At 47.7% G+C, this 12,756-nt stretch overlaps 2 protein-coding genes across 5 annotated transcripts in view; one reads left to right on the forward strand and one right to left on the reverse strand.

The window, feature by feature from the left end:
- The window catches only part of TG (thyroglobulin), a 240,814-nt gene that overhangs the window by 78,710 nt on the left and 149,348 nt on the right, over positions 1-12,756 (reverse strand). The window lies entirely within an intron of this gene.
- Positions 1-12,756, forward strand: part of SLA (Src like adaptor) — a 37,254-nt gene that overhangs the window by 16,990 nt on the left and 7,508 nt on the right. For all 4 annotated transcript variants that reach the window (XM_055432365.2, XM_055432364.2, XM_055432363.2 and 1 more), the window contains 3 exons: positions 5,241-5,340; positions 6,149-6,235; positions 10,049-10,152. In XM_055432365.2, the coding sequence (XP_055288340.2) occupies positions 5,241-5,340; positions 6,149-6,235; positions 10,049-10,152 (291 nt within the window). The remainder of the gene's footprint in view (positions 1-5,240; positions 5,341-6,148; positions 6,236-10,048; positions 10,153-12,756) is intronic.

Here is a 12,756-nt window from a genome sequence, read left to right on the forward strand (position 1 = left end):
CAACCCCCATGCTCTCCCCTGAACATGTTTCTGAAACTCCTGCAGCCTTGCTTCTTTCACCTTTTAAATAAGAAGATGAAAGTGAAAGTCACTCAGTCGTGTCCGACTCCTTGCGAGCCCATGGACTATACAGTCCATGGAATTCTCCAGGCCAGAATACTGCAGTGGGTAGCCTTTCCCTTCTCCAGGGTATCTTCCCAACCCAGGGATCGAACCCAGGTCTCCTGCATTCCAGGCGGATTCTTTACCAGCTTAGCCACCAGGGAAGCCCAAGAATATTGGAGTGGGTAGCCTATCCCTTCTCCAGCAGATCTGCTCAACCCAGGAATCGAACCGGGGTGGGTCTCCTGCATTGCAGGCAGATTCTTTACCAACTGAGCTATCAGGGAAGCCCAAATAAGAATATATGTTCCATATATTTATTGTGTTATATTGGAGCCAAGAAAATAAAGAATGCCTGCTTTAGCAAGATGGTTATACATGAGGTCTACTAAAGGCTTTCCGTATTTTAAAATAAATGACAGGCCTCACCTGGTGGTCCAGTGGCAGAGACTTGGGGCTCTCAGTGCAGGGCCCCAAGTTTGATCCCTGGTCAGTGAACTAGACCCCACATGCCACAACTAAAAGAGTCTTCATACTGCAACCAAGACCAAAGGCAGCCAAATAAACTAAAAATGATTTTGCACTTGGATTGTAATTTTCCTATGCAGCTAATTAATATGGATTTCTCTCAATGGCTCAGGCAATTGAAATTCATATAGTAAAAAATTAGTTTGTATTGAAATGCAAAAAAGCACAGATACTCTTTATAGTAACTAGTTATGTCTCCAAGACTATTAATATTGTAAATGTAGCCTTGTGGTTAGGATTTACTAAACCTACACATCAATAGCCTACACATGTAGCCTACTGGTGGCTCAGATGGTAAAGCGTCTGCCTGCAATGCGGGAGACCCGGGTTCGATCCCTGGGTTGGGAAGATCCCCTGGAGAAGGAAATGGCACCCCACTCCAGTACTCTTGCTTGGAGAATCCCATGGAGGGAGGAGCCTGGTAGGCTACAGTCCATGGGGTCGCAAAGAGTCGGACACGACTGAGCGCCTTCACTTCACTCACTCACTCACACATCAATAAATTCTACTTGTTTATACAATTGAAAACCAAACAAAAAATGAATGATAATGCTACTCTAAGGAACAATAATGCAAACAAAGGGCCTGTTCTCTCATGACCAAGTAATATTTGTGGCTAGTAAGTTCTGCCTCGGTCTCCTTCCGCTTTTGGATTCATTTCCTATTTTACACTTTTGTTCAGTGTGTTTAATCTGACTCATTTTCGCGTTCAGCTATCAGCAACTATTTGGTCTCTTGAACTGCCTCTTCTGTTCTCACCAAATGGCATTTATTTTTAGAAGATAAGAATATTTTTAAATTTACAGGACTAAAGGCTTTGCAAAATTCAGAACACTACTGGCTGAGACTGGCCGGATCACAACAGAATGATAACCTCACCCCCTGTCATAAACATGATACCAGCTACCGCTGACTGAGGCAGGCTCTGCTCATACACTTCCTCATGAATCCTAACCTGATCCGAGAGGTCCAGTGTGATAGTTCCCATTTTAATACATGAAGAAATCAAGCTCAGATGAGTTAAAAATAAATCTCTCCCCAACTCACTGAACAATTATGCAGAGGAGGTGGAATTTAAGCCTGGTCTGATCGATTTCAAAGCTAGTCCTCTCTTCTGAAAGCTCTCCCTGGATTTCTCCTTTGTCTGCCCAGCGTGCATCTCATCAGTTAATTCGGTTCCTTATCTTGAGTCTGCAATAATTCTGTCTGCTTCCTCTGAGCAACTCTTCCCTGTATCCTTCATTTATCTACTTAATTCAAATGCTCTGCTCTTCACAAAGCTAGGGGCTACAGAAGTCCATAATCATGTGTTTGAGCTTTATGAGCAAACTTAAACGTTTCCTATATTGCATTAATTTCACCATAGGGACCAAAGTTCATGGAGACTTAGGTGGGATTCTAGCCCCAGACCTTACTTAAAATGGCTGCCCTTCCCACAAAAGTACAAATCAAACTATCTCCCCCTGACTTTGCCTTCCGTTTTTCCAGTGCTGGGGAAACAAGGTGATAGGGTGGACCCAAAACCCCTTGCAAAAGACCAAGCAACGGCCATAACCTTGAAGCCAAAGCTCAAACTCAAACTTTCTCAGCGATGTTTAAGTGTCATAACTATCAAAAAACATCATTATTACGGAAATTCCACAGGAAACTCAACTCTTGTTATTGTGAAATTGAAACCCTCCAGCCCCTGAAGCCTGTTTTCCCCTGCTTGAAACAATTTTTTTGTAACGGGGTTTTGTTTTTGTTTCTGTTTTTAACATGAAGAAAAGACCGTTGCTCTATTCCACAGCCTTAATCTTGAATCAGAGATCAAAGCCCCAGCTCCTCTTGTAGACATACAGCTTGTTTCAAGGTTCCATTGCTGTCACAGATAGCAAAGCTGTGCCTCTCATTTTCATGCTTGTTTTTAAAAATGGTCTGGTTCCGTCACCCCATCCCCACACCCTACCATCCTGCTTGCCACAAATCAGGCTCCCTCCTCCTGGACCCTTTAAAAAGCTCAGCATGACGGCAGTTTTCCAAGGCCCAGTAGCATCAGGACCTCCACACGTGTTCATTTGATAAACCTGCCTTGAGCATCCCGGGCTGGGGCCGTAAGACAGCTCCTCCTGGAGTTCACGGCCATTCCCTGACAGTCACACACACAACACTTACAACCCCAGCTCACTGCCTCAAAGGCAAAGGCCAGGGCCAGGGAAGCAGGACCACAGAGGGCTGGGCCTCTCCCAAGCATCAGGTGACCTCTGAGTCAACAGAGGTGGGAGGGATGAGAGAGGGGAGAGCAGACTGTGGTCCAGGCAGAGGGAACAGCCTGTTCACTGGCTCTGCAGATGGGTAATCTGGCCAGCTGGGAAAAACACAGCGGCCCATCTCAGAGCATCGCAGGCAGTGGAGACCCTGTTACTAAGTGCTCCTTCCATAGTCGGGGGCTGTCAATCTAAGAAGAACAGATTTCCGTCATGAAGGCATTTTCCAACCCCTCATTTTCCAGAGTAATACACATCCCAGAGGGGAAAATGTGACCACACTCAGAGCAGCGAATCAGCCTCAAAACCAGGACGATTTACCAGCATCTGGACAAACCTCATGCACCAAGAATGGCTTCCTGGCACGACGCCTTCCTCAGGCCCCTACCTAACATTCTACCTGCAATTTTGTGCCCTTTTTCTTAAAGAGGACCTCCAGATCTGCAGAGGTTTCATGTCCCACCAAGTCTGGCTCCACGCCTTGTTAGAACTCGGGACTTTTGGCATGCAGCCCAACTGTAGCGCTACCACTAATTATTGAACTGGGTCTGGGCTGCACGAGGGAAGAACTCTTTCTTGCTTCAGCGAAGCAGAGTGTGACAGAGGACTCCCCACAGCTGCAGGGAGGGTCAGAGACCCCACAGGTCAGCCTCCCCCGGGGACTCCGCTCCTTCTCATGAGCCCCACTCCAGTGGCCATGGCCACCATGAGTCACTTTTGGTTTCCATCTCACACACAGGGAGGCTTGCTCTTACAGGGTGCGTTGCTGTGACTCAGCTTCCCCAAGTGAACAATCCATCTGAGGACACTATTCCATGGCCGTCACTCATTTCTCATTTATTCTTACTCATCCTTGTACTTAAGCTCTCTTTCAACTTAGTCTGATGGGGACTGTGTCAGTTGGAGACGACAAGACAGATGGGCGGTAAGGGACAGGGGCTAGAGTTTCCAGCATGAGGACCTCTAGATCCTAGAAAGTGGCCACCAAACCTGCCTGGGGTGAATGAGGCAGGGAACGAGCCCGCCTTCCATGACTGATGTGTTCTCTAGAATATGAGCTCCGTGACAGCAGGGAGACTTGGCTTGCCTTGTTCACCATGCTTGGCCCACAGTAGGGGCTCAACAAATAACTGGTGAATGAATGAATAAATAGTATGTTACCCAGAATTTTGAGTTCAGATGCTCGGCCAGAAAATAGACTGATAAATGGAACGTCACAGCAAACAGTAACTGTCTTTGCCAATTCGTTGCTGTTATTGTTCAGTCACTAAATCATGTCTGCCTCTTTGCGACCCCATGGACTGCAGCACGCCAGGCGTCCCTGTCCTTCACTGTCTCCCGGAGTTTGCTCAAACTCAAGTCCATTGGGTCGGTGATGCCATCCAACCATCTCAGCCTCTGTTGCCCGCTTCTCCTCCTGTCCTCAATCTTTCCCAGCATCAAAGTCTTTTCCAGTTTGTAGAATATGCTATTTCCCCAAAGATGTACCCTGATATTACCCTGTAGCTAAGATACCTGAATTATGGCAAATCACTAAGGCTGTGAAACAAGGCTTTGCTTAGTGACAAAAAGCACACACACCTGCCGTCGACTCTATAGTCTACAGTAAGCTGTACTAACTCAACCAGAATGAACCAAAGAGCAACCTTTTCTTTTCAAAACCACACCGGAATTACTTTCAACATACGTACGATGAGTACTTTTCTTCCTCCCTCTCCACCAGCAAAGGTCCCTGCTAAGTAGATTTCTGACTTGGCACCTTACAGTCTAAGGGGAAGAAGGGATTTGTTGACCTTCAGAGTTAATAGCCTCCTGGTCCCGTGGGTCCTCAGAACTCATGGGGCCTAACCCCGACACCCCCACCTCAATAAGTTGCAGATGTGGGACTCGCAAGCCCCAAGGAGGGTACCTAAAGCCATGGTAATCAGACACGATGTTTTCACAGCATCTCATCATTCATGAGTGCTGCTATATACTTTCATCTTATCTCACAAAAATCCTGGAAAGAGGAGTTATTAGCCCATTGTAAAGATGGCAAAATGGAGGCTAGCAGGCATTCCAGGACTTGCCCAAGAGTATATGGATCAGTAGACACAAGGGAACACCCTGGAGTCAGACCTTGTGACCTCAGCTCAAAGAATTCTGGATTCCCATTTCCCAGATGAAAATGTCCGGGTCAGGGCAGGGATGAGCAGGAGGGTAGGTCACCTGACCCTCTGGGTTCCTTCGGGCACCTGACTCACCATTCCTGAAGAGGGGAGGACTAACTGAAAATTGCTGTTTCAAAACAATCAACTGTCTTTTGCTGCGAAGTCCCCAGGAAGGTCTCACCTCTGCCCCCCCACCTTGGTTTTGCTTCCCCAGAACTGGACAGTGACTTTCTGGCTGTGCTGAGTGACTACCCATCTCCTGACATCAGCCCCCCGATATTCCGCCGTGGGGAGAAATTGCGCGTGATTTCTGAGTGAGTGAGCTTTCCAAAACTTTTATGATGCCCCAGAAGAACTCAATGCTGGTGGGAATGGCTAGATTTTAGCTGTAGTTGTCTGGCTCCCCATGAGCCCTGGTCCTGTTGTGAGGCGAGAAAGTTGACCCAAACAGCGGGCCTCCATGCTCAATCCTCCCGACTGCTGCTGGCGCTCTAAAGCTTTCACTGGCTCCCAGTTGCCCAACGGATACAATCGAGATTTCTTAACTTGGCTTTTGAGACCCTTTACGATCCAGCTTCTGTTTCTTATGATGGCCTCATCTCCCCCCGACACAGGCAAGGTTGAGGTTACACATTAACCTCAACCTTGAAAAGAAAATTTCTGATGATAAACAGAAAGGTATTGCCTTCTGACCTGTTGTCTCTTTTAGATTTGAAAAAGGCTACAGAAGACGTAGGGGCTCTGAGCCCCTTTCATTTAGATCCTCACTGATGTAGGCATGTGAAACTGTCTTGGTTACATCTCAGGGTCTAATTCAGCAGAGTAAACATTTATTTGTTAAAAAGCCTCCAACCATGGAAGATAAGCTAGAAACATCAGCTGCTGATCCCTGAAAGGTGGCTCTTGCCAGCACGTGGGAAGACTTTCTGTTTAGAGCAAAATGGGGGGATATACTTAAAAACTGAATTTTCATAGGGAGAAAGTCTAGTTAACGTGGCCAAGGACAGACCTTAAAAAGGAACATCCCAATGCACCCAGGATCAAATCTGCTTATTCTGTTCATTCATTCAATCACTCAGCACTTCCCCAGTCACTCTTTTCTATTTGTTCTTATCCTTCTAGTGAAGGGGGCTGGTGGAAAGCCATCTCTCTTAGCACCGGTCGAGAAAGTTACATTCCTGGAATATGCGTGGCCAGAGTTTACCATGGGTGAGTACATTTCTAAAATAGTATCAATAAAGCATGATCTCTGTGAGAGTGTGGGCTTCCCTGTGGCTCAAACAATAAAGAATCTGCCTGCCATGCAGGAGACCTGGGTTCAATCCCGTTGGGAAGATCCCCTGGAGAAGGGAAAGGCTACCCACTCCAGTATTCTTGCGTGGTGAATTTCATGAACAGAGAAGCCTGGCAGGGTTACAAAGAGTTGGACATGACTGACTAAATTTCATTTCTATGAGAGTGCATAGAGAGACCCCAGCAGGGGACACTAGAAAGGAAGGTATTGGTTCAGTAGGGTCACTTCTAACCTTAGCTCAGTCTCTAAGGACAGGGGTGTCCTTGAGTTAACCCTTTCTCTCTCTGAGACTCAATTTCTCCATTTAGTTCAGTTCAGTTCAGTCGCTCAGTCGTGTCCGACTCTTTGCGACCCCATGAATCACAGCACGCCAGGCTTCCTTGTCCATCACCAACTCCCAGAGTTCACTCAAACTCATGTCCATCGAGTCGGTGATGCCATCCAGCCATCTCTTTCTCTGTAGTCCCCTTCTCCTCCTGCCCCCAATCCCTCCCAGCATCAGAGTCTTTCCCAATGAGTCAGCTCTTTGCATGAGGTGGCCAAAGTGTTGGAGTTTCAGCTTTAGCATCAATCCTTCCAATGAACACCCAGGACTGATCTCCTTTAGGATGGACTGGTTGGATCTCCTTGCAGTCCAAGGGACTCTCAAGAGTCTTCTCCAACACCACAGTTCAAAAGCATCAGTTCTTCAGCTTTCTTCACAGTCCAACTCTCACATCCATACATGACCACTGGAAAAACCATAGCCTTGACTAGATGGACCTTTGTTGGTGAAGATGAATAACAGACCTCACAGATATAATGTGATGTTACTATAGAAATAAGGATTCAGGAACTGTGATTAGAAGAGGCAGCAGACAAAAGTCAGCCAATGTGATGTGCAAATACAGAGACTGTCACTTAGTGGCTGCATGACAGTGGGCAAGTATCAGCTTCCTATCCCCACTCATTAAATAGAGATCGCAGTATAGAATGACAGGAATAATGATCTATAGTAATGGGACCAGAGTCTGGGGCTGTTAGGAGAATGAGAGAGGATAAAACACAGAGAGTTCTTGGAACTGTGCCTGGTGTTACCACCAGGACTCAATACATACTGTGGGTGCACGGGTGCTCAATTATGTCCAACTCCTAATGAGCCTATGAATGGTAGCCCGCCAGGCTCCTCTGTCCATGGGATTCTCCAGGCAAGAATACTGGAGTGGGTTGCCATTTTCTCCTCCAAGGGATCTTCCCGACCCAGGGATCAAACTCATGTCTCCTGCATCTCCTGCATTATCAGCTGGATTCCTTACCACCGAGCCTCCTGGGAAACCCACTCAATACAGACCAACCAGATTCTTATCAAATCATATCCAGCATATGAAGACCATGCTGCCAAACATGCTTACACACCCACCCTGACAAGTGGAGAAGTCAAGCAGAAGAGGCACCTTTAAACAATAGAGTACGCAGATGAGAAAGCATGATGTTTCTCTCCCTGCAGTCATACAGAAGAGGCCACAGGACATGACGGGTGGCCCTGGTGGCCAGTGCACCCCAGCCAGGCTTCCACTGTGGGGCCTTGGAAAAAAACTCCTCAGGCTCCATGAACCACAGTCTCCTCATCTGTCCAGTTACCAAGGCCGGAACTTGGCATATAGGACAGGAGAAAGGAACTCCACTTTTCACTTGAGGTCCAGAAGTAACTTCCTTACAGTCAGAGAAAGATTCTGCAAGCCACCCGCTTCCTGGGGAAGAGAGCAAACCGCCCAAGTTTTCTGAAGCACGGAACCCAGTGCACTGCAATCAGCACTCCTGATTCTGATGACGAATACCAAGAGTTGCCCCTGAGCTGAGGAAGACAAAGCTGAGCAGAGGGGGGCAGTGGTTGCTATGGGAGTTACGTCCTGAGAGAACGTGAGCCATGTGACTCTTATCAGCTGTGTGTCATGATCCATCCGTGCACTCAGCCATCAGCGCCTTCATGCTGAAGAGGCAGTGTTGGATGCCGGCATAAGGGGGATGGGCGGTGAAGAACCCAGATGAGTAAGATGTAATCCTGCCCCTACAGAGCTTCCACTGTTACAGGTGCAATCATGTCCGGAAAACACAGAGCAGGAAGACAGCGGGTGTAGCGCGGTGGTCATGGAATTTGAACAATGCACCCCAGTTTAGCAGCGTCCACTGTGATGTGGGTGCTCAGTTGCTCAGTCGAATTCAATTTTTTGTGGCCCCATGGGCTGCAGCTGCCAGGCTCCTCTGTCCATGGGATTTCCCAGGCAAGCATACTGGAGTGGGTTGCCATTTCCTACTCCACAGGTGAGTCACTTCAACAAATTACTTAATCACTCTGACCCTCAGCATCCTCATCAGGGAGACAGAGATTATGCTATTGATCTTCGGTGGTTGATACAAATGTTAGGTTTCAAGTGCATGACGTGGTATGGGCCCATAATTAGTATTCATGCACAGATGTTGTTATCACCATTGTTTTATTATCTTCATTTTTATAAGTGGAATTTCATGAAAGGACTTCAAACGATGAATGCTTATCATTTATGCTAAAACAAATTAATATGCCATGCATCACGGAAAACTAAGGGCATAGTTGAAATATTTGGCCAAATATGGCATCACCATGATCTTACCAACACGGGCACTCCTGGAGACCAGCACATAAATAAACGGTGTCTGAGGTCATTGTCACACGTGGCGGGAAGCCTCCGCCAGGCCCGCCGATGGCCTGCTTTCATGCCACGGGGAATGTTAAAGGGTGAGAAACAGCAGAGTGCTAATACTCCCACAACACTCCTCACCCAGACATGTGATCAAAAGCCAGGGCCCGTTCACTGAAACGCAGCATCGCTTAAGAAGGGATGGACGGCTGCTTCCGAATACACAGCAGCCAACTGCTAACAGCGGTTCTGCAATGCAAGTCAGGGCCCTTTCCCTCAGAACACAGATTCCCTTGTGTCCCCAGCTGCTTTCTAAAGCATATTCAAAGTGCCCGCTCTCCTCTGAAGGTGAACATTCCATTGGAAAGTTGGGCTACAGTATTATAACTGTTTTATTTTTACCAGTGAAGTGGAAAAAAAAAAAGGCAAAGAAGTGAATGGAAATGCATTGTGCAATGACAACTGAGTTTAAAACGTGTTGAAAAGGAGAAAACAAGGAGGAAATAGAATGGATGCAGGGTGGGGCGTCAGGTGGTGAAATGAGGCACCGCCATTTCTTTCATTTTCTTTCTTTCTCGTGTTGACTCATTCTTTCACGGCCATATACCAAGCTTGATAACCTGGACACCCAGGTGAACAGGACAAAACCCCAAACAACAGACACAGTCCCTGCCCCCGTGGATGGAGGAGCTGAGTAGTCAGAGTACAAAGAACATAGACATTTAAATAAACTGCCAAAAAGGTCCCTTATCGTGTTTTAAGATACTTTTATACAATACGGAATGGGTGCCGTGCAGCTGGCATTTGAGAAACAGGATCAGAAAGATGCCGTGCGCCTCTCCATGTCCTTATCCAACGTAACACCTGCCTTGCGGTGGGCACTCGGGAACTATTTGAAAGATTAAAAGAATGAATGAATGAACCATTGATTGCCTTGCTCTTTTTGTTTGTCTGCTTTTTAAATCCCAACAGCGGGTTTTATGTTAACTGGACCTGGGTCATTTCTGCATCCTTGTCTTTTGGTGGGGAGGGTACATTCAGGGTACTCATGGCTGTCTTTCTTGTCCCCAGTTGGCTGTTTGAAGGGCTAGGCAGAGAGAAGGCTGAGGAGCTGCTGCAGCTGCCCGACACGAAGATCGGCTCCTTCATGATCAGAGAGAGTGAGACCAAGAAAGGTGAGCAGCCTTGAACCCATCTTTCCATGCGGGGGTCAGAAAACAAGCTTTGCTCTGGGCTGACTCATGCATCACCTGGCTCAGGTTCCCTTCCTCCCACGATGCACACGAATCGACCCATGCGCTGAGCTCCCAGAAGCCCACACACCGGCAGTGTGGCCAGCACGAAACCAGGGCACTGGAGCCAGGCCACAGGGAGCTGGTGGGGCACTGGCTCAGGCTCTGACCCACGCCAGGCCTGGAAGACTACCACTGCAGAATTTCCCAACAACTGAGAAAAGATGAAAACGCCAGTTGGCAGTGCCCAGGCCAGAAAGGACATGGGCTGCACAGCTCTGTGACTGGGGCGAGTTATGTGCTTCTCTGACCTCAGTTTTCTCATCTGTGAAATGGACAGAAAACCCCTTCCTTGTGAGATTGTGGTATGATTCAAATGTAATAATACTTGGTGTGCTCTCACGACACAACAGACCTTCAATCTTAGTCCCTGCTGTGCTCTACAATGAAATCAGGCAGCTTAGAGGATTGGGATGAGCAGATTCACCATGGTCTTCACCACTGTAATTTGCACACATCCTACGCACTAAGTAATTCAGTGAAAAAGAAAGAACCGGGCTTTGCCATGGTTCAAAGCAAGCGTCTTCAACTCTAGTCTGGCCTGTATGAATCACTAAGAAGTCACTTCCTCTCTCTAAGCCTCTTTTCCTTTCTCTATAGCATGGGATTAACAATGGGAACGTGTTTGGCAGGTGTCTGGAAAAGGTGCTGGTGGTTTAGTTTGCTAAGTCGTGTTCAACTCTTATGACCCCATGGAATGTAGCCCGCCAGGTTCCTCTGTCCATGGGAATCTTCAGGCAAGAATACTGGAGTGGGTTGCCATTTCCTCCTCCAGGGGATCTTCCTGACCCAGGGATCAAACCTGGGTCTCCTTTATTACAGGCAGACTCTTTACCAACTGAGCTATGAGGGAAGCCCTACGAGGGAAGTCTGGAATGGAGTATGCATAAACTCACAGAAGCCAAACATTAACAGCTGGGGCTTACTCAGACTATCTGAGAATTAATATTAACTTCTTGAATACAGAAAATAGCTCCAAGATCTCAGCCTGTTTCTTGTACACCCACCATCAAAGAAGAGAAAATGTGGTTTCTGAGACTATCTCCCATGCACTTATTAAGCACTAGAGCTACCTGGTACTGGATGGAGCCTTCCAGTAAAATGAGCGTCAGCTTTCCTCTGGGGAAGCAGGGACCTTCTGTGTGATATAATGAAGAATCCAGGACCAACCTTTTTCTTAAAAAACCTAAATATGCAGGGTGAGAGCAAAAGCAAAGCAGAGGCGAAACTTCCTATGCAGGTCCCAGGGGGTCTCCTGAGGCAGGAGACCCAGACCTGGGTCTGGGTCAGGGGGTGGTAGGGGAAGGACCCCAAGTGTAGGTGCCAGAGCTGATCTAAAAATAGACTGAGCAGCAGCCTGGGTTGGGGCGGCAGGCTCTGCTCCCTCGGGTATGCAAAGTTCTCGTAAGTTTCCACCTGCAGTTCTTGAACTGCTCGCTGTCCTTTCAGTCCCTGTTGCCATTACCGGAAGACACTTGCTGAACTGACGCAGGAGGCGGGCCTGGGAGAGCAAGGGTTGCTGGCCACTAGAGAGGCCTGCTCCAGGAAGACAAAGGTCCCACCCGCCTCGGGGCGGCCACCTCTGAGCTGCGTGCCTCCAGCCATTTCACTGCTTGCCCTGAGTCTGTTTCTCCAGTTGTAACAGTATCTGAGGACAACACCTCCCAGGGTCTTTCTGAGAATCAACAGAGAGGTTGCTATGAAATAGCTCAGCCCCTGACCCAGCATATGTAAGCCAAAACCCAATACATGCAGTGTCCCCACTCACTGCCTTGTGAGTCTTTTCCCTCCCGGAACCCTACAAGACAGAGCAAGGAAGGACGTGTGTGTGTGTGAGACTCAGTCGTGTCTGACTCTTTGCGACCCCGTGGACTGTATCCCACCAGGCTTCTCTGTCCACGGAAATCTCCAGGCAAGAATACTGGAGTGGGTTGCGATTTCCTACTCCAGGGGATCTTCCCAATCCAGGGAATGAACCCACATCTAATGCACTGAAGGCAGATTCTTTACCATCTGAGCCACCAGGGAAGCCCAAGAACCCTTACACATGACCTAAGCTCAGTTCTCTCACTTTCCATTTGAGAAAATGAAGGCTAAGAGAGGTGCAGACACTCAGCCACCGTTCTACTCCACGCTGCCAATGGGCAGGGTTCCATCCCTACTCAGGGAACTAGATCCCACAACTTAGAGTTTGCAGGCTGCAACTTAAAAAAAAAAAAAAAAAAATCCCGCACACTGCATCAAAGATCCCATGAGCCACAACTGAGACTCAGTGCAGCCAGATAAAATAAATACAAGAATATTTTTGAAAAGAAATTTTAAAAAGAAAAGAGCATTGCAGTACGGTTAATGCAACTGGACTGCTCAAATACCACGTTCCTGGAGATTCTAAAGAGTGAGCTTCATCCAAACAGAGGAGGTTCAAGCAACTGTTGCTGAAAACACAAGAGCGTGTTGTCTGGGTAGCACGCTCGGATCACAAGGCTG

The sequence above is a fragment of the Moschus berezovskii genome, chromosome 16, assembly GCF_049115385.1.
Source record: "Moschus berezovskii isolate FMDL1 chromosome 16, NW_MosBer_1.0, whole genome shotgun sequence".
In the NCBI taxonomy this organism is placed as follows: Eukaryota; Metazoa; Chordata; class Mammalia; order Artiodactyla; family Moschidae; genus Moschus; species Moschus berezovskii.